Source organism: Sphaerodactylus townsendi, linkage group LG05, assembly GCF_021028975.2.
Source record: "Sphaerodactylus townsendi isolate TG3544 linkage group LG05, MPM_Stown_v2.3, whole genome shotgun sequence".
In the NCBI taxonomy this organism is placed as follows: domain Eukaryota; kingdom Metazoa; phylum Chordata; class Lepidosauria; order Squamata; family Sphaerodactylidae; genus Sphaerodactylus; species Sphaerodactylus townsendi.
Window position 1 is genome coordinate 137,619,121 of NC_059429.1, and position 22,500 is coordinate 137,641,620.

The 22,500-nt window shown below is 52.7% G+C and overlaps 1 protein-coding gene across 1 annotated transcript in view; it reads left to right on the forward strand.

Annotated features, from left to right (window-relative positions):
* The window catches only part of CTNNBL1 (catenin beta like 1), an 89,195-nt gene extending 67,212 nt beyond the window's left edge, over positions 1-21,983 (forward strand). The window contains exons 13-15 of the mRNA XM_048497957.1: positions 13,529-13,666; positions 15,847-15,919; positions 21,776-21,983. Of these exons, the coding sequence (XP_048353914.1) occupies positions 13,529-13,666; positions 15,847-15,919; positions 21,776-21,864 (300 nt within the window). The 3' untranslated portion in view covers positions 21,865-21,983. The remainder of the gene's footprint in view (positions 1-13,528; positions 13,667-15,846; positions 15,920-21,775) is intronic.
* The last annotated feature ends 517 nt before the right edge of the window (positions 21,984-22,500 follow it).

A 22,500-nucleotide genomic window follows, 5' to 3' on the forward strand; every position in this document is an offset into this window, starting at 1 on the left:
TGGGTGGGGGGGGAGGCTAGAGCCCTTGGTGCTGCTTCTTGGTGTCACATGGGGGGCGCATTGCAGGGCTGTTCCCCAACAACAACACCCCACTCCCTATGGAGTTTAGGACTGGGGCACAGTTGAAGGCCGGCCAGCAGTATAAAGCTAGAGCCAGTCAGCCCCAGCTGTTCAGTTGGATCCCGGCCTCTGTAAGGCTTGGGTCGAGCTTTAAACTGCAGGTTCGAAGCCGGGGCGAGCTGAGTGCAGCATCATAGGGGCCTGTGCCGCTCCCAAACTCCACGTGGAGTGAGCAGGTGTGGTGCCCAGGGTGAGCCCCAGGCCCTGTGGTACATAGCTGCATCCCTGCTGGATGGGCTCCCGGCCAAGGCCAACCCTGTGTAGCTTCTGAATTCTGACACGATTAAGTAAGAAGAAGAAGAGTTTGGATTTATATCCCCCCCTTTCTCTCCTGCAGGAGACTCAAAGGGGCTGACAATCTCCTTGCCCTTTCCCCCTCACAACAAACACCCTGTGAGGTGGGTGGGGCTGAGAGACCTCCGAACTGTGACTAGCCCAAGGTCACCCAGCTGGTGTGTGGGGGGGTGTACAGGCTAATCTGAATTCCCCAGATAAGCCTCCACAGCTCAGGCGGCAGAGCTGGCAATCAAACCTGGTTCCTCCAGATTAGATACACGAGCTCTTAACCTCCTACGCCACTGCCTGGGCCATCCAGTTCAGGGAGCAGAGAAACGCATGGGTTGCCCTTTCCTGCCTCTGCCCACCCAACCTTAGAGGTCTCCCCGTTCTGCCACTTGAGCTGGGGGAGGCTTTTCTGGTGAACCAGATTAACTTGTGCACTCCAGCACATGCCAGCTGGGTGACCTTGGGCTAGTCACAGTTCTTCGGAGCTCTCTTGGTCCCACCCACCTCACAGCGTGTTTGTTGTGGGGGTGGGGAAGGGAAAGGAGATTGTAGACCCCTTTGGGTCTGCTTACAGGAGAGAAAGGAGGGATATAAATCCAAACTCTTCTCTTCTTCTTCCTCTTGAGCTCTGTCACAAAGTCCACTCGGAAACTTCCAGAGCAGGGCTTTGCAAGGGACACGCTCCCCCTCCTTCTGGTTCTTTTCATCCTTCCTTGGGGGGGAAGGTGGCCAGGCCCACGGCTCTTCACTCCCCCTGAAACAGGATGCAATTACCGTGCCTCGGCAGTTGTCTCTGGCAAAGGAAGGCAAAGGCAGGAGACGCCTTAATGCATTTTGTTCTGAGTTCCATGAGAAAATTATGCTCAGCAGGTTTATTCAATAAAATGTTCTCACTGGATACTTTGCGCCATAACGACTTACAAATTAGATGCTAATTGTGGCACAGCTAAGTTGTTCCGTCCTTGAAAAGGAGAAACGGGGCTCTCAGAAGCGAAGCGGCGTCCGTGGGCTTTGATTGCTTAAATGGCGTTTGAGTGGGGCTGCCAGCCGTTTGAATGGCATGGAATCGTGTCGAAGGCAGGAGTTAATGCTCAGCGTGGGTCACGGCGTGTTTTTCTCCGCACGGCAAACTTTCCCAGCCCCCGAATCCTTCTGGGCCTGAAGGCAAAGGATGCTGGGTAAGCCTGGTGTCGTGGTTAAGAGCAGGTGCGCTCTAATCTGGAGAACCAGGTTTGATTCCCCCGCTCCGCCACTTGAGCTGTGGAGGCTTATCTGGGGAATCAGATTAGCTTGTGCACTCCGACACATGCCAGCTGGGTGACCTTGGGCTAGTCACAGCTTCTCGAAGCTCTCTCAGCCCCACCTGCCGCCTTCTTCTTCTTCTTCTTCTTCTTCTTCTTCTTCTTCTTCTTCTTCTTCTTCTTCTTCTTCTTCTTCTTCTTCTTCTTCTTCTTCTTCTTCTTCTTCTTCTTCTTCTTCTTCTTCTTCTTCTTCTTCTTCTTCTTCTTTTTTAATGGCCCACTGATCTGGTATGTTCAGAGTTGGTCCTTGTGGGCTCCTGACCTTGACCCCAAAGTAGTGCACTACAGGTGTCTGTCCTGCACTATCCTTGAGCAAACTGTGACATCTTTGTCACAAAAGTCATGTGAGCTCACTTATGTTATAAGCTTGAGCTAGGGTGGAGGAGCCGTGAATAAAAGAAGAACAGTCTGGATTTATACCCCGCCTTTCTCGCCTGCAAAGAGTCTCAAGGCAGCTCACAAACCTCTTCCCTTCCCCTCCCCACAACAAGCACCTTGCGATGCAGGAGGGGCTGAGAGAGTTCAGAGAGAACCGGGACTGGCCCAAGATCACCCAGCAGGCTTCATGGGGAGCAGCAGGGAAACAAACCCAGTTCACCAGATGAGAGTCTGCCACTCAGGTGAAGGAATCAAACCTGGCTCTCCAGATTAGAGTCCACCTGCTCTTAACCACGACGCCATGATGGCTGTCACACTTTGGCCCGGGTTCGAATTCCCCCTGCACCATGGTAACTCGCTGGCTCCATTGGGGCAGTCACTGGCTCTTATCCTAACCCACCTCTGCAGAACAGCCTCGAGGATGAAGCAGAAGAGAACAACGTGAGCTGCTTTGGGTACCCGCTGGGCAGAAAGGCCAGGCATAAGAGGCGCAAGTAAACACATGAGCCAGAGGGAAGCGTCTGTCTGGGGCTTTATGGCTTTAGATCACTGCAGAACCTTCAACTCGGTAGGACTTCTGTGACCTGCGTCTTTGGGCAGAGAGACCTTTTCCAGCCCCAGGAAAAAGCATCAGGGTGCTGGAAGCCCTCCCATTCTTTGGCTTCAAGGCAGTGGCGTATCTGCCAGAGGGACACGGGGAGCAATTGACCCCGGGCGCCACCCATTAGATCATGTGGGGGCACCTGGCGGGCTCACGCCAGGCTGCTCCTTCAGCTGGGGTTGAGAGCCTGCTGCGGGCATGCCAGGTGCCCCTCGGCCCAGCCCCACCAGGCTGCCTGGGACCGCTGCCACCCTCCTCCACCAGCTAAGGTAAATGGGGTGCAGGGGGACACCCTGAGCAAGTGGTTGCCCCAGGCACCATTTTCCTCTGGTACTCCTCTGTTTCAAGGTACCTTTTTTTGAAATCCAGTGGCTTCCCCTTGGAGGAGGAGAGAGCTCCGAGAAGCTGTGACTAGCCCAAGGTCACCCAGCTGGCATGTGTGGGAGTGCACAGGCTAATCTGAATTCCCCAGATAAGCCTCCACAGCTCAAGCGGCAGAGCAGGGAATCAAACCCGGTTCCTCCAGATCAGAGTGCACCTGCTTTTAGCCACTACGCCACTGCTGTTTGTTTGGGAACAAACTCTCACCACAAGAGTTGCCCCCAGGGGCTGGATCTGGTTTCATCCCCAAGACTGCATTCACTCCCCCCCACACACACACCCAAGGCCAGGGCTGACGAGGCCTTTGCTGCAGCCTCCGTTCGTTATGAAAGTCTGGATTTGGCACTTCGGCATACGAGGATTTGATTTCACATCTCCAAATGTGCCTTCTTAGAGACACGTTCACACCAGAGGATCAGTCCCGTCAGTCAAAGAATCTCATTTGGGCAGGGGGGCGCCCCAAAGGGGGCCTTTTCAGTGGCAGCCCCCTGATCATGGGACAATTTTCCCAGGGAGGCGAGCTCTGCCCTCTCCTTTTCGGCATTTAGGAGGCAGCTGAAGTGGCATAGGAGGTTAAGAGCTCGTGTATCTAATCTGGAGGAACCGGGTGTGATTCCCAGCTCTGCCACCTGAGCTGTGGAGGCTTATCTGGGGAATTCAGATTAGGCTGTGCACTCCCACACACGCCAGCTGGGTGACCTTGGGCTAGTCACAGCTTCTCGGAGCTCTCTCAGCCCCACCCACCTCACAGGGTGTTTGTTGTGAGGGGGGAAGGGCAAGGAGATTGTAAGCCCCTTTGAGTCTCCTTCAGGAGAGAAAGGGGGGATATAAATCCAAACTCTTCTTCTTCTTCTTCTTGAAGACATTTTTCTTTTGGACCGCATTTGATTGCGGCAGCCCTGAGTTGTGATTTTAAAATTTAATGTTACGGCGTTTTATGCACTCCGTTTTATGCCGCCTATCTGTTAGCTGCCTTGAGTTCCAGAGGGAAGGAAGGTGGCTAATAAACGTTTGGAAATGAATAGAATAAATAAACGGAGGCATCTGTGCAGACACCAGCAGGCTCACTCCGAGGCCCCCAAGGGAATGGGGCTGGGCTGGGGTCTTTCTGCCCCCTCCCCGGCCCCGGGGGGAAGAGTCACCAGTCCTCGGCTGGGTACCGGGGTGGAGCCAACATCCGTGCTGCTTCTGGGGGCTGGAAATCTCTCCCCCCACCCGCCGCCCCTCTTTCTCTGCTTCGAATTCTTCACCTGTACCACGGTGACCTCATTATTTATTTATTTATTATTTAAACTTTTATACCACCCCATCCCCGAGGGGCTGCGGGCGGCGTACAACACAAATCTCAATACAAATAAATATAGTTAAAACCTTTAAAAACAGCAGTAAGATAATAAGAGGCATCCAAGAAACCCTAATTTTAAATCCTCCCCAAGAGGGAGGGAACGCCGAGTCCCATTAGATGGAAAGGGCCCAGATGCTAAGAGCCAAGAAAGGGGGGGGGCACCTTCAGCGGCCGGTCCCTCCAAAGGCCCGGCGGAACAACTCCGTCTTACAGGCCCTGCGGAACTCGCCAAAGTCCCGCAGGGCCCGGACAGCTGGAGGGAGAGTGTTCCACCAGGCCGGGGCCAGAGCCGTAAAGGCCCTGGCCCGCATGGAGGCCAGCTGCATCATTGAGGGGCCAGGGGGCACCAATAGATTGGCCTCAGCCGAACGGGGAGGCCGTGTAGGGACATATGGGGTGTTTCGGTCTCGGAGATACGAGGGTATCTCGTCTCTCCGAGAGGAGATCTGGTTTCAGCTTCTCGCAACCCCGTCTTCTGTTTGTCGTCTCCCATCGGCAGGGGGATTCTCGCAGCAGATAACGATTGGCGCACTAAGCGCCCCCTGGCAGGTTGGCATCTTGGCGACTGGGGGCTGCTGGGCATTTGAGATGGGATGTCTGGGGAAGGGGTGAGTTGCAGCGGCAGATAACAAAAGGACACGTGGCGCCCATGGGGCCCCTGCTCCCCCAGGGAGGGGCTCATGTTCCACTTCCTGCCACAGGCCGTTCTTGTCCAGCTGTCGGGACGGCAGAGGAAGCTCCCTCGCGGCGCTCTCATTTCTGCCCCTCGTCCGCGGATTCCGCCTCCCAAATCAGCCTGGAGGGCAGGTGGCGTCCGCGGGGCTCTGCAGATGTCGGCCCGGCCAGGCGGTGCGGACGGCTCCCGGGATCTCGCCCCTTGTTTTAGACCAGGGGTCTGCAACCTGCGGCTCTCCCGATGTTCATGGACTGCAATTCCCATCAGCCCCTGCCAGCATGGCCAATTGGGGGTCAGCCCCTGCTCATGGAAATTGTAGTCCATGAACATCTGGAGAGCCACAGGTTGCAGACCCCTGTTTTGGACATTTCCAGACCCGTCGAGGCAAATGGGCAGAAATGGTGGGAAATGACAGAACTGCCGCCGCGGCTTGTGAGTCAACTCCCTTCTACCCTGAGCGGAGTTTGTAGGAGCCCCAGAGGACTCTGCTGCCTTCTTGGAGAGGCCGCTGATGCAACCAGGCTGGGGATCGAGTGCAGGGTTCACGATGAACATGTGACTCAGTCGCTGAGGGACCCGGACGTCAACCAGAGAAGAGACAGGAGCAGAAAATGTGATGGACCTTGCAGGATCAGACCGGCGAGGGGCTGTCCAGCCCAGCATCCCGTCTCGCTCAGAGGCCAGCCAGCTCCTCTGGAGGCCCAACCACGGGGCACAGAGGCTGAGGCCTTCATCGGAACCTCAGAAAACCTCTGCTGGATCACACCACTGCGAGCCCATTTAGTTCAGCCTCCTGCCTCCCACAGTAACCAGACAACTAACAACCAACAGGACAGGGAGACCTTCATAAGAATGTGAGATGAGTCCTGGATCAGACCAGTGAGGGTCCATCTAGTCCAGCCTCCTGCCTCACGCAGTGGTCAGTTGGTTCCTCCGGAAATCCAGCCACAGGACGACGACGTAGAAGAAGAAGAGGAAGAAGAGGAAGAAGAGGAAAAGGAAAAGGAAGAGGAAGAGGAAAAGGAAGAAGAAGAGGAAGAAGAAGAAGAAGAAGAGGAGGAGGAGGAGGAGGAGGAGTTGTTGTTGTTGTTTGTATTATATCCCCCCTTTCTCTCCTGCAGGAGGCTCAAAGGGGCTGACAATCTCCTTGCCCTTCCCCCCTCACAAGAAACACCCTGTGAGGTGGGTGGGGCTGAGAGAGCTCCGAGAAGCTGTGACTAGCCCCAGGTCACCCAGCTGGCGTGGGTGGGAGTGCACAGGCTAATCTGAATTCCCCAGATAAGCCTCCACAGCTCGGTTCCTCGGTTCCTCCAGATTAGATACACAAGCTCTTAACCTCCTACGCCACTGCATGCACAGAGGCCAGTGCTCTTCTCCAGCGCTGTCTCCCGGCACCCGTAGTCAGAGGTTTGCTGCCCCTGAATGAGCAGCTTTCCTTTTAATCCCCAGAACTGTTAGCCACCAGTGGACGTTGCCCTCTGAATCTTTCCAAATCCCCTTTTAAAGCCCTCTGTGGGTCATCACTGCATCCAGTGGCAGTTGGTTCCACAGTTTTAAGTCCTCCCCAAGTGCAGAAACCTTTCCTTTCGGCTATCCTGAAGCAAGTCCCAGCAACTAAATCAAGGTGCAGCCGCTGAGGATCCGGTGTTCAGGCAGGCCCAGGGAAGGGAGTAGACCAGCCAGAAGGTGTTGAGGAGTGACCCAGGGAGCAGGGTGCCTGCAGCAGAGATGAAGGTGAGCGAGGACCCCAGGAGGGGGCGGAGATTCCCTGCTTCAAGAAGGAAATTGACAAGCTGGAACGGGTCCAGAGGAGGGCAACCAAAAGGGTCAAAGGTCTGGAATCCATGCCCTACGAGGAGAGACTTAGGGAGCTGGGGATGTTTAGAAGAAGAAGAAGAGTTTGGATTTATATCCCCCCTTTCTCTCCTGCAGGAGACTCAAAGGGGCTGACAATCTCCTTGCCCTTCCCTCACAACAAACACCCTGTGAGGTAGGTGGGGCTGAGAGAGCTCCGAGAAGCTGTGACTAGCCCCAGGTCACCCAGCTGGCGTGTGTGGGAGTGCCCAGGCTAATCTGAATTCCCCAGAGAAGCCTCCACAGCTCAGGCGGCAGAGCTGGGAATCAAACCCGGTTCCTCCAGATTAGATACACGAGCTCTTAACCTCCTACGCCACTGCTGCTCCCTGTTTAGTTTGGTGAAGAGGTTGTGTGTTCCTGCATGGCAGGGGGTTGGACTGGATGGGCCTTCTGGTCTCCTCCAACTCTATGATTCTATAATACTGCAGCGCTTCCAGGAGCTGGTGAAGAGCTCAGAGGTGGAGCCCCCACCTTCCCTGCAGTCTCTGGCGGAGAGCAGGATGGGGGCAGGTCAAGCTGGCATGACTCAAGGGGGGGGCGGTCTCTCTTTGGCTGGCGAGGTCTCAGCTCCTGCAGGCCTGGCTCACGGCCTTTCTCAGGGGGGCAGGTTGGAAATCGACAGTGGCAGCCATATACGTGCTCCTGCGTCTCCTGCCGTTAGCCGTTTCCCTGCTGGGGCTCCCCGGCAGAGTCTCAGAGCCGGGGCCGAGGAGCCTGGAAAAAGCCAACCTCAGCTGTGACATCGCGACCTTGCGCAGAGGTTTCTCCTGCGATGCACGCGCCCTCTCCGTGCTGAGCATTGCAGGTACGAGCCGTGCTCGCCGACGACGGCGGCGGCTCTAATGAGGAAATATTGCTCCGGCGGAGTGTGCCCACCTGCCAGGGCTCTGCATAATAAATCACGCGAGCAGCAGGGCACTCGCGGGTTGGCAAAACAAAAAATTCCAACGTGGAGACGGCTGAAAGGTTACGCGTGGCGTGAGTTACCGCTGGCTAGGGTCCAGGCAGCAGAGAGAAGCAAGACAGACTTGCTTGAGGTAGAGAGAGAGAGAGAGAAAGAGAGAGAGAGATTGTCCCACGGAGCAGCCCATGGGTCGGCAGCTTCTCTGCCCCACTTCAGAAGGGTGGTGAAGATGGGCTCCTGCGAGCCCATGTTCACCACCCTTCTGCTCCAAAGTTGGGTACAGAAGAAGAAGAGGAGGAGGAGGAGGAGGAGGAGGAGGAGGAGGAGGAGGAGGAGTTTGGATTTATATCCCCCCTTTCTCTCCTGCAGGAGACTCAAAGGGGCTGACAATCTCCTTGCCCTTCCCCCCTCACAACAAACACCCTGTGAGGTAGGTGGGGCTGAGAGAGCTCCGAGAAGCTGTGACTAGCCCAAGGTCACCCAGCTGGCGTGTGTGGGAGTGCACAGGCTAGTCTGAATTCCCCAGATAAACCTCCACAGCTCAGGCGGCAGAGCCGGTTCCTCCAGATTAGATACACGAGCTCTTAACCTCCTACGCCACTGCTGCTCCTGCTCAGCTTCCCCCAGAAGCTGCCGACCCCGGGGCTACTCCGTGGGACAATCTCCCTCCTGCCACGGAGCACCCGGAACAGGCCACAGACAAAATTAAGCGGGACTTCCCTCGCGCCTAGCTTCCTGTTCGGGCCTACGCTCGATAAACGTAGGACAACAAAGGGACGAGTGCCAAATAAGGTAATATGGACCAGAAAGCAGCACCCTGTGAAGTAGAATTACGCCCAAGTAAATGTCATCAGTTTCATGTCAAGCGCAGAATATCAATATTTAGGATGGGGAACAGAGGTGAGCAAAGGAGCAGCAGTGGCGTAGGAGGTTAAGAGCTCGTGTATCTAATCTGAAGGAACCGGGTTCGATTCCCCGCTCTGCCGCCTGAGCTGTGGAGGCTTATCTGGGGAATTCAGATTAGCCTGTGCACTCCCTCACATGCCAGCTGGGTGACCTTGGGCTAGTCACAGCTTCTCGGAGCTCTCTCAGCCCCACCCACCTCACAGGGTGTTTGTTGTGAGGGGGGAAGGGCAAGGAGATTGTCAGCCCCTTTGAGTCTCCTGCAGGAGAGAAAGGGGGAATATAAATCCAAACTCTTCTTCTTCTTCTTCTTCAAATAAGACACACGGTGGCATCACCAGTCCACAGGAAAAAAAATTTAATGAGAATTTTTATTTATTTTGCAGATCTAAATAGCTCATAGAATAGCTGCATAATTTTGCAGATCTATTATTTTGCAGATCTAAATTTTGCAGATCTATTATCTTGCAGATCTAAATAGCTCATAGAATAGCTGCATAAATAGCTGCATAGAAAGATAAAGAAAAGATCCCCATCTAGTCCCCCCTCCACCATGTAATTGTCATAATACTACCAACTTTGCTGCCCTAAATTTGCTAATATCAGATCAAAATATTCCAATATTCTTTCTAGGATACCTAGTGAAGTGGGAGAATCAGGTAGACTCCCTTTCCTTCTGGACAATTCTGACAATGAAACTTGTGAATTGGTAGCACAATTTTTACTGGAGGTGATGCGCAATCAATAATTTATTTTCTAGCTTAACCTTTGTATTTGTCTACCTTTTATCTCAGGTTTTTTATTGTGTGATGATTATTGTTATGCCAAATAAAGGCTTATTATTATTATATATATAATACTACTAAATGAAAAGGGGGGGAACACACGCACGCACACACACACACCTACGCATACATATGGTGACTTCCAGCTGTCTCACTAGGGATCCAAGCATAAATCCAACTCCGTGCTTATAATGAATATCTACCTTTTTTCACTTTTAGTCCTTCTTCTAAAGTTGTCCTATTCCAATATGCTGTTTTCGTTTAAGTCTTGAATCCTGCCGTTCTTTCTATGTGTATGTTTTCAGTAAGTAGCCCGCAAAGGATTTCCACAGAAATCTTGTCTTGAGCCCAGCGAAGGGACCCTGAACAAGTCCGAACCTCGAGCGGCTTGAAGGCACGAGTTTATTTTGAAACGTTGCTTAAGATAACGTGGACCGAATAACATTGGTCATAGCAAATCTTTGAAAGCAGCGTGGCTTTCGTTGTCTTTTGGACTGGGATTTCCATGTTCAAGCCGTCCGTTGGGAAAGGAATTTAACGTTGCTGGGCTTTCTAACATCAACCGCAGTTTATCTTTGAACTTGCTTCAAACGGGACTTCCCACAAGGCTTTCGCTAATGGTGGGAATTACCGTGCAGAATTAATTGTCCATTTTCCTTTGTAGCTTTGTATTTTGTTGATTTTCTTGTTATGCATCCTAAATAGCCCCTAGGGGATAGGGCGGTTTATAAATCGAAACAATAAATAAATAAAATAAATAAATAAATACTGATCTTTCAGGTTTATATTCTCCTGATTGGGCCTTACCTGACCCTGGACTGTAGACATCATCCTCCCAACAAGTTTCCCTTATCCTGGCTTTGGGTTTGGCCTAGGACTGTGGTGGCGAACCTTTGGCACTCCAGATGTTATGGACTACAATTCCCATCAGCCCCTGCCAGCGTGGCCAATTGGCCTCCTCCTGGGTTGGCCTCCACCAATTGGCATCCACCAATTGGCCATGCTGGCAAGGGCTGATGGGAATTGTAGTCCATAACATCTGGAGTGCCAAAGGTTCGCCACCACTGGCCTAGGACCAGCCCTGTGGATTCACCCGCAGCTAACAAGCCTGGGTTCCCACCACCTCCCTGGCAAAGATGACTGTCCTCGTTGCTCAGAGCGGCCCTGTAATTTCTCTCCACCGCACTGCAAGGTGCTATTATTGGGGGAACAGGTTGATTGGTTGGTTACAAATCCAGTCCGTTCCCAGAGTTTGAAAGCACTTCTGTGTATTTTTGAGCAAGAACTTACAATGTGCTCTTCTCTTAATTGGATAAAAGCCCCCACCCCCCCGCCCCCCCACCCCCTCCTTTACTCCCCAGGGTATGAAAATGCACTCTGAATTCTACTTACCTCCCCAGAACAGAACAGTGGTGGGGACATTTTATGGGGTATTCCATTGTAATGAAACTTGGTATTACCTGGATTAGATTACTACAGGGTGTTCTGCAAAGGGCTGCCTTTGAAGACTGTCCAGAAACTACAAATGAGACTGAATGCTGCAGCCAGAATCCTACCTGGAGTGTGTTGCTGGGGCCACGTCACTCTAGTCCAGTGGTTCTCAACCTGGAGGTCGGGACCCCTTTGGAGCTTGAAACACAGGGGTCGCCTAAGACTCTCTGCATCAGTGTTCTCCATCTGTAAAATGGGTAAATGTTATGGTTGGGGGTCACCACAACATGAGGGACTGCATTGAAGGGTCGCGGCATTAGGAAGGTTGAGAACCACTGATCTAGTCTTTCTTGTTCCATCTTCTCCAGCTCCCAGTTTGCTTCCAGGTACAAATCAAACTGCTGGTGCTGACCTTTAAAGTCCTATGTGGCTTGGGATCAGCATGCCAGAGGAGGAAGAGGAGGAAGAGGAGTTTGGATTTATAGGCCCCCCCCTTTCTCTCCTGCAAGGAAACTCAAAGGGGCTTACTTTCCCTTCACCCGCTCACAACAAACACCCTGTGAGGTGGGTGGGGTTGAGAGAGCTTCGAAAAGCTGTGACTAGCCCAAGGTCACCCAGCTGGTGTGTGTGGGAGTGCACAGGCTAATCTGAATTCCCCAGATAAGCCTCCACAACTCAAGCGGCAGAGCTGGGAATCAAACCCGGTCCCTCCAGATTAAGGACCGCCTATTCCCGTACGAACTTACCAAACTGCTACAGTCTTCCTCCGAGGCTGTGCTTCACTCCCCCTTCACATTTATTATTTATTTGTTTATTTATTGTTTAGATTTGTAGACCGTCCCATCCCCAAGGGGCTCTGGGTGGTGCACAACAATGTCAACATATATACAGTTTATAACAGTGATGGCAAACCTTTTCGAGACCGAGTGGCCAAACTGCAACCCAAAACCCACTTATTTATCGCAAAGTGCCAGCACGGCAATGTAACCCGAATACTGAGGTTTTAGTTTAGAAATCACGGCCCTAGGAAGGTTTACTCAGAACCAAGGCCAGCCTAGATATGTGGGGGGGGGGGCTGATTTTCTGCTCCCCCTACATGACGAACTCTGTGCACGCGTGCCCACAGAGAGGGCTCTGAGTGCCACCTCTGGCACCCGTGCCATAGGTTCGCCACCACTGGTTTATAACAAAAGATCACTATAGGTGACCACATAAACAATTATTACATTTACTAAAATCCATGAAAACAGCGGTCAAGACAATAATAACAGGCGTCCCATAACCCAATTTATTAAAAAGCCTCCCCAAAAGGAGGAAGCGGCCGGACTCCTCCCTAGGTGGCAAATGGAGAAAAGGCCTTGTCTCTCTGTCTCCCTCTGCCATATTCTCTGACAACTTTTGTGCTTCGTGTGGTTTACCGTCTAACCCCCCCCCTTACATTTTGTGTGCTTATGTGTTTATTTTATGTTTTATTTAGTGGCTGAGATGTTTGAGTGTTTAAGATGTATTAATGCTTCAGGTGTGTTCATCACCTTGGGGGCCAAGGAACGGGTGGAGAGATGGGCATAGAAATTTCTTAAATAAACAAAATAAATAATGCAGGTTAAGTGGAAGAGTTGAGAAAAGCGAGTTTGCGTGTTCTTTTCCTTCCTGGTTTTAAAACGTTTCTGGAATGTTTGCTGCTGGGTTTGCTTGACCTTGGCTCGCCATGGGGCCAGCTGTGGGTCCCTGCAAGGGGGATTTGCAGTGAAGCAGGCAGTCAGGCAAAGGCTGCTGCTGCTTGCGTGGGGAGTGCCCACATATTTTAAGGGATAGTAGAAGGTATAGAAACCTTAAGAGGGAGGCACTAATTAAAATCAGTATTTGAATATCGAAACAAAATTAGACATGAAGGCAGGAAGCCAGCAGGGGAATGGGGGCTTTCCAGTGTTTTGCACTGAGTGTCACATGTATGACTATCTGCCACTAGGACAGAAGTCGTGGGTGTGCCCTCGCTGCAATGAGCTCCTGGCACTCAAGGAACGTGTGCGTTCTCTTGAAGCCAAGGTGGCAGACCTGGAGAAGCTGAGAGAGGCAGAGAGGGCAACAAACGAGGCTTTCAGGGACCTAGCAGCCGGGTCCCACTCCCAAGGTGACATCTCTTCAGATGTCATGGAGAATGAGAGTCTGGGTGACAGAGGGTACCAGTCTGAGGCGGTGGAAGATGCTTCCTTAGATGGGACCCCTTCCTTAGCTGGTGGTCAGATATCCTCTCGCACTGAGGATACCCCTCGGGGAGGTGGGGGGCTCCTCGTAGTGGGTGATTCGATCATTAGGAATATAGAGAGTTGGGTGTGTGAGAGGCGTGATGACCGCATGGTGACTTGCCTGCCTGGTGCGAAGGTTGCGGATGTCACGCTTCGTCTAGATAGGCTTTTAGACAGTGCTGGGGTGGAATCAGCAGTTGTGGTCCACATTGGTACCAATGACATTGGGAAATGTAGCCGGGAGGTTCTGGAAGCTAAATTTAGGCTGCTAGGAAACAGCGCCCTCTTGACCTGTCTGACCCTGCTTCCCTCTAGGACATGGTGCGCCGTGGGGAGATCATTGACGATGACCAGGAAGACGAGTTCTACCTGCGCCGTCTGGACGCCGGCCTCTTTGTCCTCCAGCTCATCTGCTACATCATGGCGGAGATCTGCAGTAGCAACATTGCCCAGGTGAGAGCAGCGCAGCCCTGCCAGGCGCTCTGGTCACGCACCCCCCACCGTTCCCGCTAACTGTGGCCCACCAACCCTCTCTGGGGCTTTCCGGTAGTTCTAAAAGCAGGGCGAGGAAGAGTCACGGGAGCAGGATCTATCAGTGGCTACTGACCATGTTGACTCAAGGGAACCTCCATGTTCAGAGGCAGCCAACCTCTAAATCCCAGGGCCAGGAGGCACCATGGGGGGGGGGGGCTCAGCCTCTCAGCCCTTTGTGGTGGCCCTCTGGGGCAAGTGGGTGAGACCGGAGACTGGCCTGGATAGACCACCAACCGGATCCTTTTTTGTTTACAGCAGTGGAAGAGGGGGGAGGGGAACAGGTGTGCATGCTAGGTGCCCCCCATCCCCATTCATTCATTCATTCATTCATTCATTCATTCATTTATCTATCTTGTTATACCCCCCATCCCCAAAGGACTCTGGGCGGTGTACAGAAGATAAAAACCAATAACACAACACAACACAAGCCTTTATTGGCATACAAAACAGGATAAAAATTTAAAACAAAACAAGATTAAGAAATGCAGTTAAAATTACTAATTTCCAGTATATAATTTGCAACAGTTTCACAAAAGAGCACATCAGAGCTGTTCAGGAGATTGGGAATCTTATAACACTCTTGCCACTGAGAACATTGCAAGAAAGTGGAATTCATGTATTTCATTTGTATCTTATTGTATTTAGGGCATAGAAACAGAGAATGGTCAAGTGTTTCAACCATAGTCCTATCACATGAACAAACCCTTTTAGAACGTTCCATATTCTTGAATCTTCCCTCCAGCAGAGCTGATGGCAGCACATTACATCTTGCAGTAGCCGAGGCTCTCCTCTGGGTGGGATTAATCAGCAGACGAAGATATGCTGCCATAATTCCACGCTCTGATTAATAATGTAGTCAGAGAACAGGTTGTCTTGGCAGCACGAGTCAAATTATGAAAATCAAGATCCAAGAGCCTATTCTGAACTAGTCTGAAGGCTTCCACCTTTGTGAGCATAAGGAGTGATTCCAAGGGGAAACCAATAGCTTCAACCTTTCTAAAGATCAAAGTGTACCATTCTGAAATGAAGTGATCTGATAACAGAGAGGGAATATATAAAAACCAATAAAAATAACTCACCATTAAACAAATGAAACTGAATTAAGTACAACATCAGTAAACCAAAAGAACCTAACGGCAGATGGCAGCTCAAGGAAACTTCCTGTCCCCCTGGGAGGGGACTGGCACAGCACAAGTCGGCCAGTGTGATGGTTATGTGGGGAGTAGCAGGGGAGGCAGTCAGCAACTAGCCCCCCCCCCCTTCAAAAAAGCCGGGTGGAGCAGCTCCATTGGACAGGCCCTGATGGAACTGTCCAAGGTCCTGCAGGGCCCATTGCTGCTCAGCCTGTAGAAGACCTTTCCCCAGGTGGCGAGCAAACTCTTCTGGCTCCTCTGTGGGCTGGAGAGGATACAGACCTTTCAAGGCAAGGTCGGCTGCTTCTTCCTGCCCCGGAAATTGGTCGACCTGGATTAGGGGTTACACCTGAAGCCCGGCAAAGACCTCCTGTAATGAACCAGTAAAGTCCAGTCAAAAGCAACCGTGTTAAGTTCTTTATTGAGCTGGCATTCTTAGTCGGAAACAGGCAATGCGAGAACTGAAGCCCAGATCTCGCTCAAACGCTTATACAGGGTAACAGACAGGCTCCCGCCAAAAGAATATAAACAAAGCAGAATTTCACACAGGGTTTCACACCAGACAAGCAAGCAAGCGAAAGATAACCAAAACAGCGAAATTCCCCTTCCCAACCTTACACCTCCCCTGGACCTGCCGAGAGGGCAAGGTGAGCTAGCTGCCTTCCTTAGAGGTGAACCCACGTCCTTTCTGACACGTTCCCGGCTGCCTGTTGGCCGAAATGCCCACTTCCTCCCGGCCCCCCTCCACAAGTGAACAGGGGGGGGGGGGGTCCGTCACAATCGTTCCATGGCGTATCACATGTGATGTGTAGAGTGGGGAGAGGAGGGGCAATTAGAAACCTGCCTACCTGGCCGTCAGGTAATCAGACAAGTGGCTGAGCTTCCATTTTCCTGGCTGCGCGCCCGCCTCTTCCTCCTTTTCGCTGAGCTCTGATCCTCCCGGCCGCTGGTTCTGTTCCCCTCCAGATCCGCCAGAGAGTCCTTCAGATCCTGAACATGCGCGGGAGCTCCGTCAAGATTGTTCGGCACATCATCAAAGGTGAGTTCATCAGAGGGCAGGGAAGCAGCCCGTGGACCTGGGCAGAAGCCAGTCCCTGGCCCACTCCACAGCGGGCGGGCAGGGCCAGTTCAAGGCAATTGGTTGCCCAAGCAGCACCAAATCGGCCCATCCTTCTCCTGGGCCTGCCCATCCCCCGCTGGCTCATAGTGCTGTCAGGGTCCTCATGGTGTAGTGGTCAGGGGTTATGGACTCTTATCCGGTGAACCGGATTTCTTTCCCTGTTCCTCCGCATAAAGCCTGCTGGGCGACCTTGGGCCAGTCACAGTTCTCTCAGAACTCTCTCAGCCCCACCTGCCTCGCCAGGTGCCTGTTGTGGGGAGAGGGAGGGGAAGCTGCTCTGAGGCTCCTGAAAGGTAAAGAGGGATATAAAAAGCAGCTCTTAAGAACATAAGAACTAGCCTGCTGGATCAGACCAGAGTCCATCTAGTCCAGCTCTCTGCTACTCGCAGCGGCCCACCAGGTGCCTTTGGGAACTCACATGCAGGACGTGAAAGCAATGGCCTTCTGCTGCTGCTGCTGCTCCCGAGCACCTGGTCTGCTAAGGCCTTTGCAACCTCAGATCAAGGAGGATCAAGATTGGTAGCCATAGATCAACTTCTCCTCCATAAATCTGTCCAAGCCCCTTTTAAAGCTATCCAGGTGAGTGGCCATCACCACCTCCTGTGGCAGCATATTCCAAACACCAATCACACGTTGCGTGAAGAAGTGTTTCCTTTTATTAGTCCTAATTCTTCCCCCCCAGCATTTTCAATGGATGCCCCCTGGTTCTAGTATGGTGAGAAAGAGAGAAAAATGTCCTCTCTGTCCACATTTTCTACCCCATGCATCATTTTATAGACTTCAATCATATCCCCCCTCAGACGTCTCCTCTCCAAACTAAAGAGTCCCAAACGCTGCAGCCTCTCCTCATAGGGAAGGTGCTCCAGTCCCTCAATCATCCTCGTTGCCCTTCTCTGCAACAATGAACATGAACACCTGGAGGGCCAGAACTGGACACCCCTGCTCTAATCACTGCGGCGCACTGGCGCCATGTTGGGAAAGAAGAGCGTGTTCCTGCTTGAGAGTCCCCGTGGCCTGGTCCATTTTGCAGCGTGGCACGGAAAAGGAATCCCCGTCTGAGTTGGCCATCCGCCTGTCTTCCTGGATCCGGGCTGTGCAGCTGGGCCACCGTTCCGTGGCTCTGTCTGCTCAGAGGCCGGGTCCTCGGCCGGGCGGGGGCTGAAGGGAAGGAGGCTCCTGGCCAGGAAGCTGGGGTGGGCACTCCCCTGGGCCCGGCTGCCGCCGCTTCGGAAGCCGCCGTGTTTCGCACGCAGGGCTCCTGTCCTCTCCTCCCTCCTGCTTTTTTGCATGCTAATTGGAAGCCTGTTTCTCAGTTTGATTTTTATGGCCTACATATTTCCTGTGCTTCTCTGGCAGGCTGGCAGCTGATGGGTCTCCGGGGAGGGCCCACGGTTGCTTCGGATGCGAGGGAGAGAGCCGGGCTGGCTGTTTGTTTTCATGGGTGGGGCGGAGAAGCGGAAGGCTCGTTACAGCTCTTTCTCTGCCAGCTGGCTAAGCTGGAGCTTCCCCCGGGCGGAGGCATCTGGTCATCTGGGGAGGGGGGCTCTGCCCGACCCCCCAAACCCACCAGTCTCATGTAATGTCCAAGGGCAGCCCAGCTACATGTAGGCCTGGGCAGGGGGCATGCTGGGAGCAGCAGTGGCGTAGGAGGTTAAGAGCTCGTGTATCTAATCTGGAGGAACCGGGTTTGATTCCCTGCTCTGCCGCCTGAGAGAGAGAGCTGAGAGCTGCTGTGACTTGGCTCACTTTCTTGAGCCATCTGAATCATTCCATTTGCATGTTTGTACACTGTCTGCCTGTGGCACTGTGCCAGTCTGCTGATGGAGAGGAAGAAGAAGAGTTTGGATTTATATCCCCCCCTTCTCTCCTGCAGGAGACTCAAAGGGGCTGACAATCTCCTCTCCCTTCCCCCCCCCCCTCACAACAAACCCCCTTGTGAGGTGGTTGGGGCTGAGAGAGCTCCAAAGAACTGTGACTGGTGTGTGTTGGAGTGCACAAGCTAATGTGCTTCACCAGATAAGCCTCCACAGCTCAAGCGGCAGAGCGGGGAATCAAACCTGGTTCCCCGGATTAGAGTGCACCCGCTCTTAACCACTACGCCACTCTGGCTCTCAAGGAGGGGATACATTCCAGAGACACTGCCTGAGAGCCCTGGTTTGGGTCTCATGGCCTGTCCATCCTCTCCGGCACGTGCCCAAGGGAGCTCCAGCGTCTGTCGGCCGTTGCAGGAAAAGTGCCACTGAAGCCTGAGCCCGTGCCTTCTCCGTGCCCGGCCAAGGCCTGCATTTCCCTGCTCAGGGGAAGAGAGGGGGGCCTCTGTTCCTGTCCACCTGGCTTTTGCCTTGTTGGGGGTGGGGCTCTCCCCCCCCCCCCCCCCCCCCGTCAGCAAGCAAACGGAGCAACTGACTCCCGGCAGCTGCGTTCCCGCCCCGGAACAGCGCCTTCTTGGCTGCTTGTTGAAAGCCATTTGCCCGTCTGCCGCTTACTTGGCGCTGATGACATTTTGACAGCCTGTTTTGGAGGCAGGGAAAAAACCCGGGCACTCTGACTCTGCTCCCGAATGCCCTTGTTTTGGGGGTGGGGGGGAGGGAGGGAGGCACATTTTGGGGGCAACCTGTGAGGACGGTTAGTGGAGGGGGCTGCAGCAGGAGCAGTTGCTGACGGTCCCTAGAAAAGCGTCTGTTTCGTTGTCTCGTCCTGACGGATGCCCCTGTGTCTCTGGCACCAGATTCACCAGATTCACGGGACAGCCGGGTGGGAAGAAAGGGAGGGCGGGCTCTCATGCAGCAGAGGCTGGCGGGTGCAGCGCTGCCTCGGGGGTCGTGGCTCCGTGACCGGGCACCTGCTCTGCATGCGGAGATCTCAGATTGGTCCCCTGGAACTCTTGGGTAGGTCTGGGAATGACGTTTCTCTGCCTTCCGCCCTGCAGAGGTGCTTCCTGTCAGGATGATGGATTTGTTGAGCTGGATGAGCTTGGGGGCCATAGCTAAAGGAGGCTGTTCGGACTCACGAAGGGGCTCTCGAGCACTGAGGAGATGTGTTTCCGCACCCCTACATTCCTGCGGGGTGACCTTGGGCAAGTCACAGCTCTTCTGAACTCTCTCAGCCCCACTTTAAGGCATCTGTTGTGGGGAAAGGCGCTTGTAAGCCACCTTGAGCCTCCTTACAGGAGAGAAAGGCGGGGTATAAATCCAAACTTCTCCTCCTCCTTCTTCTCCTTCTTCTCCTTCTTCTTCTTCTTCTTCTTCTTCTTCTTCTTCTTCTTCTTCTTCTTCTTCCCTTGAGAAGACCTGTTCCCTGAAGGAGGCCCCATCCAGCCTCCCCTTCTGTGAGCAGCAGTGGCGTAGGAGGTTAAGAGCTCGTGTATCTAATCTGGAGGAACCGGGTTTGATTCCCCGCTCTGCCGCCTGAGCTGTGGAGGCTTATCTGGGGAATTCAGATTAGCCTGTGCACTCCCACACACGCCAGCTGGGTGACCTTGGGCTAGTCACAGCTTCTCGGAGCTCTCTCAGCCCCACCCACCTCACAGGGTGTTTGTTGTGAGGGGGGAAGGGCAAGGAGATTGTCAGCCCCTTTGAGTCTCCTGCAGGAGAGAAAGGGGGAATATAAATCCAAACTACTACTACTACTACTACTCTTCTTCTTCTTCTTCCCTTGAGAAGAACTGTTTTCCCATCCTCCCCTCTATAAAATTCCTGTTCAGCAAGAGACCGGTCCGTAAGCAAGATGCTGTGAACACCCTCAGTGTGATGATTCTGTTGCAGAGGCTCTGCTCGGCATGCCAAGGGCTGCTGGTTCAATCCCAGACATCTCCAGCTAAAAGGATAAGAGAGTGGGTGTGTGTATTTGTGTGAAGGACTCCTCCCAGGGGCTCGGGAGAGCGGCTGCCAGTCTTAGCGGCCAATGGGGATGGGGCGGTTTATAAATTCAATAATTAATAAACAAACAAACAAACAAACCAGAGGTCAGCCTGGTGCCAGAGGGTGTTTGTAGGGACAAATCGGGAGGTTCGAAAAAGTTTGGGCAGACCCTCCTCCCAGCCACTGATTTCCTCACCCACCCACCCACCCACTCACTCACTCACTCACTCACCATTTGCCTGATCATAGTTCAGGTGACTGCAAGGGCACGTTAGTCAAGACAGCGGCTGTTTCGCTAGCAACCTGCTCAGGTTTCCAAGGCTGAAGTCTTCTTGCAGCCGGAGGATGGGGCTCTGTTCGGATTTTGCTCCGCTTTTAGTGCCGGTGGAGCCTCCCCGACCTTCTGGTCTGTCGGCTGTCCTGCAGTCCTAGTTTTTCCAACCTGCTGGCTGTTCTCTTGGACTTTGGCACAGAGAAGGGAATGGGTCTTCCCTACAGCTCGTCGGGTTTCCGCTGCTTTCTGTGAAGGAGGCGGCAGGTGAAGGACAGAAAGGGCCTGGCAGTGTCGGAGTGGGTGCTTTGGACTCCAGCAGGGCGTCTCACCAGAACATGTATTTATTTTGTCGAAGGCTTTCACAGCTGGAATCGCTAGGGTGTTGTGGGTTTTCCAGGTAGTATGGCCTTGTCCCAGTATTTATTTATTTATTTATTTATTTATATTTTAGATTTATATAGGCCGCCTCTTCCCCGGAGGGCTCGAATCATGTTCTCCTGACGTTTCGCCTGCATCTGTGGCTGGCATCTTCAGAGGATCCTTCAGAGGAGGTGCCCCCTCCTCCTCCTACATTTTGGGCCCATTACCATCTATGGGCCCACTCTTTTTCTCCCCTTCTGGGAGAGTTTAACAGGGATTGTTGCGGGCATTGCTGTTATTAGTCGTTCTTAATTGCTGCATTTTAACTTAAATTATTTACAGTCTATTATGTAACTGTTATTTTATGTTGTTCACCGCCCAGAGCCCTTCGGGGGTTGGGCGGTCTATAAGACTGAGAAATAAATAAAATAAAATAAAAAGGTGCCAGCCACAGATGCAGGCGAAACATCAGGAGAACATGCTACTGGGACATGGCCATACAACCCGGAAAACCCACAATAATCTCATCACTTACTTCTACTTACTTACTCATTTCACTTATACTTACTTCACTACTCTAATAGCTTTACTTCATTTCTACTTACTTACTTACTTACTCTACTTACTTACTTTACTTACAATTTCTGGCAACCAGAGTACTTAGCCTTTTTTTTGCCTTTGAAGGGCTGCCAGGACCACGTTGGCAGTCGAGGAACCCAAGTTCTATGTATTGTCGAAGGCTTTCATGGCCGGAATCACTGGGGTGCTGTGTGGTTTCTGGGCTGTCTGGTTGTGTTCTAGCAGCATCCTCTCCTGACGTTTCGCCTGCATCTGTGGCTGGCATCTTCAGAGGAACTGATGTTGGGAAAGCAAGTGGAGTATATACCTGTGGGAGTGTCCAGGGTGGGTGAAGAAACATTGTCTGTGAGTAACAAAGAAGACAGCCAGGTCAATAGATGAGGGCAACTGAATAGAAGTATGAGTAACAATGAAGATAGCAAGGTCAATAGATGGGAGCATCTGAATAGAAGTATCCTGGCCTTTGTTTCCTTTGTCTATATCAGCTCCACACAAACATAGGATGACTATCGACAAAGGAAACAAAGGCCAGGATACTTCTATTCAGGTATATATACTCCACTTGTTTTCCCAACATCAGATCCTCTGAGGATGCCAGCCACAGATGCAGGTGAAACGTCAGGAGAGAATGCTGCTAGAACGCGGCCATGCAGCTCGGAAACCACACAGCACCCAACCCAAGGTCTTCTCTTCTTTCCGCAGAGTACGCAGAGAACATCAGCGACGGGAAGAATCCGGAATATCAGGAGAGCGAGCAAAAGAGGATTGCGGAGCTGCTGGAGAATTTCTGAGGACCCCGTCGACAGCCTCCCCCTCGGACGTGTCCTTCCCGGACCTGCGAAGGGGCTGGCTGAAGAAACCGAGCTTCTCTGAGCTTTATAAGATATTAAAGTTTGGTGTGTGTTTTTTTAAAAAAAGAAAAGAATGTTTGGCGACTGCTTTTCCGCTGTTCAAACGCAGACCTGTCTGCTGGAACGGAAGGACGCCGCGCACGTCTCGGCTTGCAGTCGGCGGTCCTTCTGACTCCAGAAAATATTCTGCAGTTGAGAGGTGAAGGGAAAAGGGGGGGGGCAAACTTTTCCAGCCCAGGGCGACCACTGGAATTCTGACCCAGAGTGGCAGGTTCAGCCAGGAGGCGGAACCAGGCACAAAACAGCCGCCACAACTTACTTGCGGCCACCCAGTGACTGTGCTGTGCTGGTAGCTGCCGCCAAAGCAACATTTCAAATAATCTGTGCAGCCACTCGAAGCGCCTGTGGCCAATCAGAAGCCTTGTTGGGCAAAAGTTTCACCTGGCCCCACCCTCTATCGAAAAGCGCTGGCAAAACCATCCTCAGCCAGTGTGGCGTAGTGGTTAAGACCAGGTGGTGAACCAGGTTAGCTTGTGCACTCCAACCCATACCAGCTGGGTGATCTTGGGCTAGTCA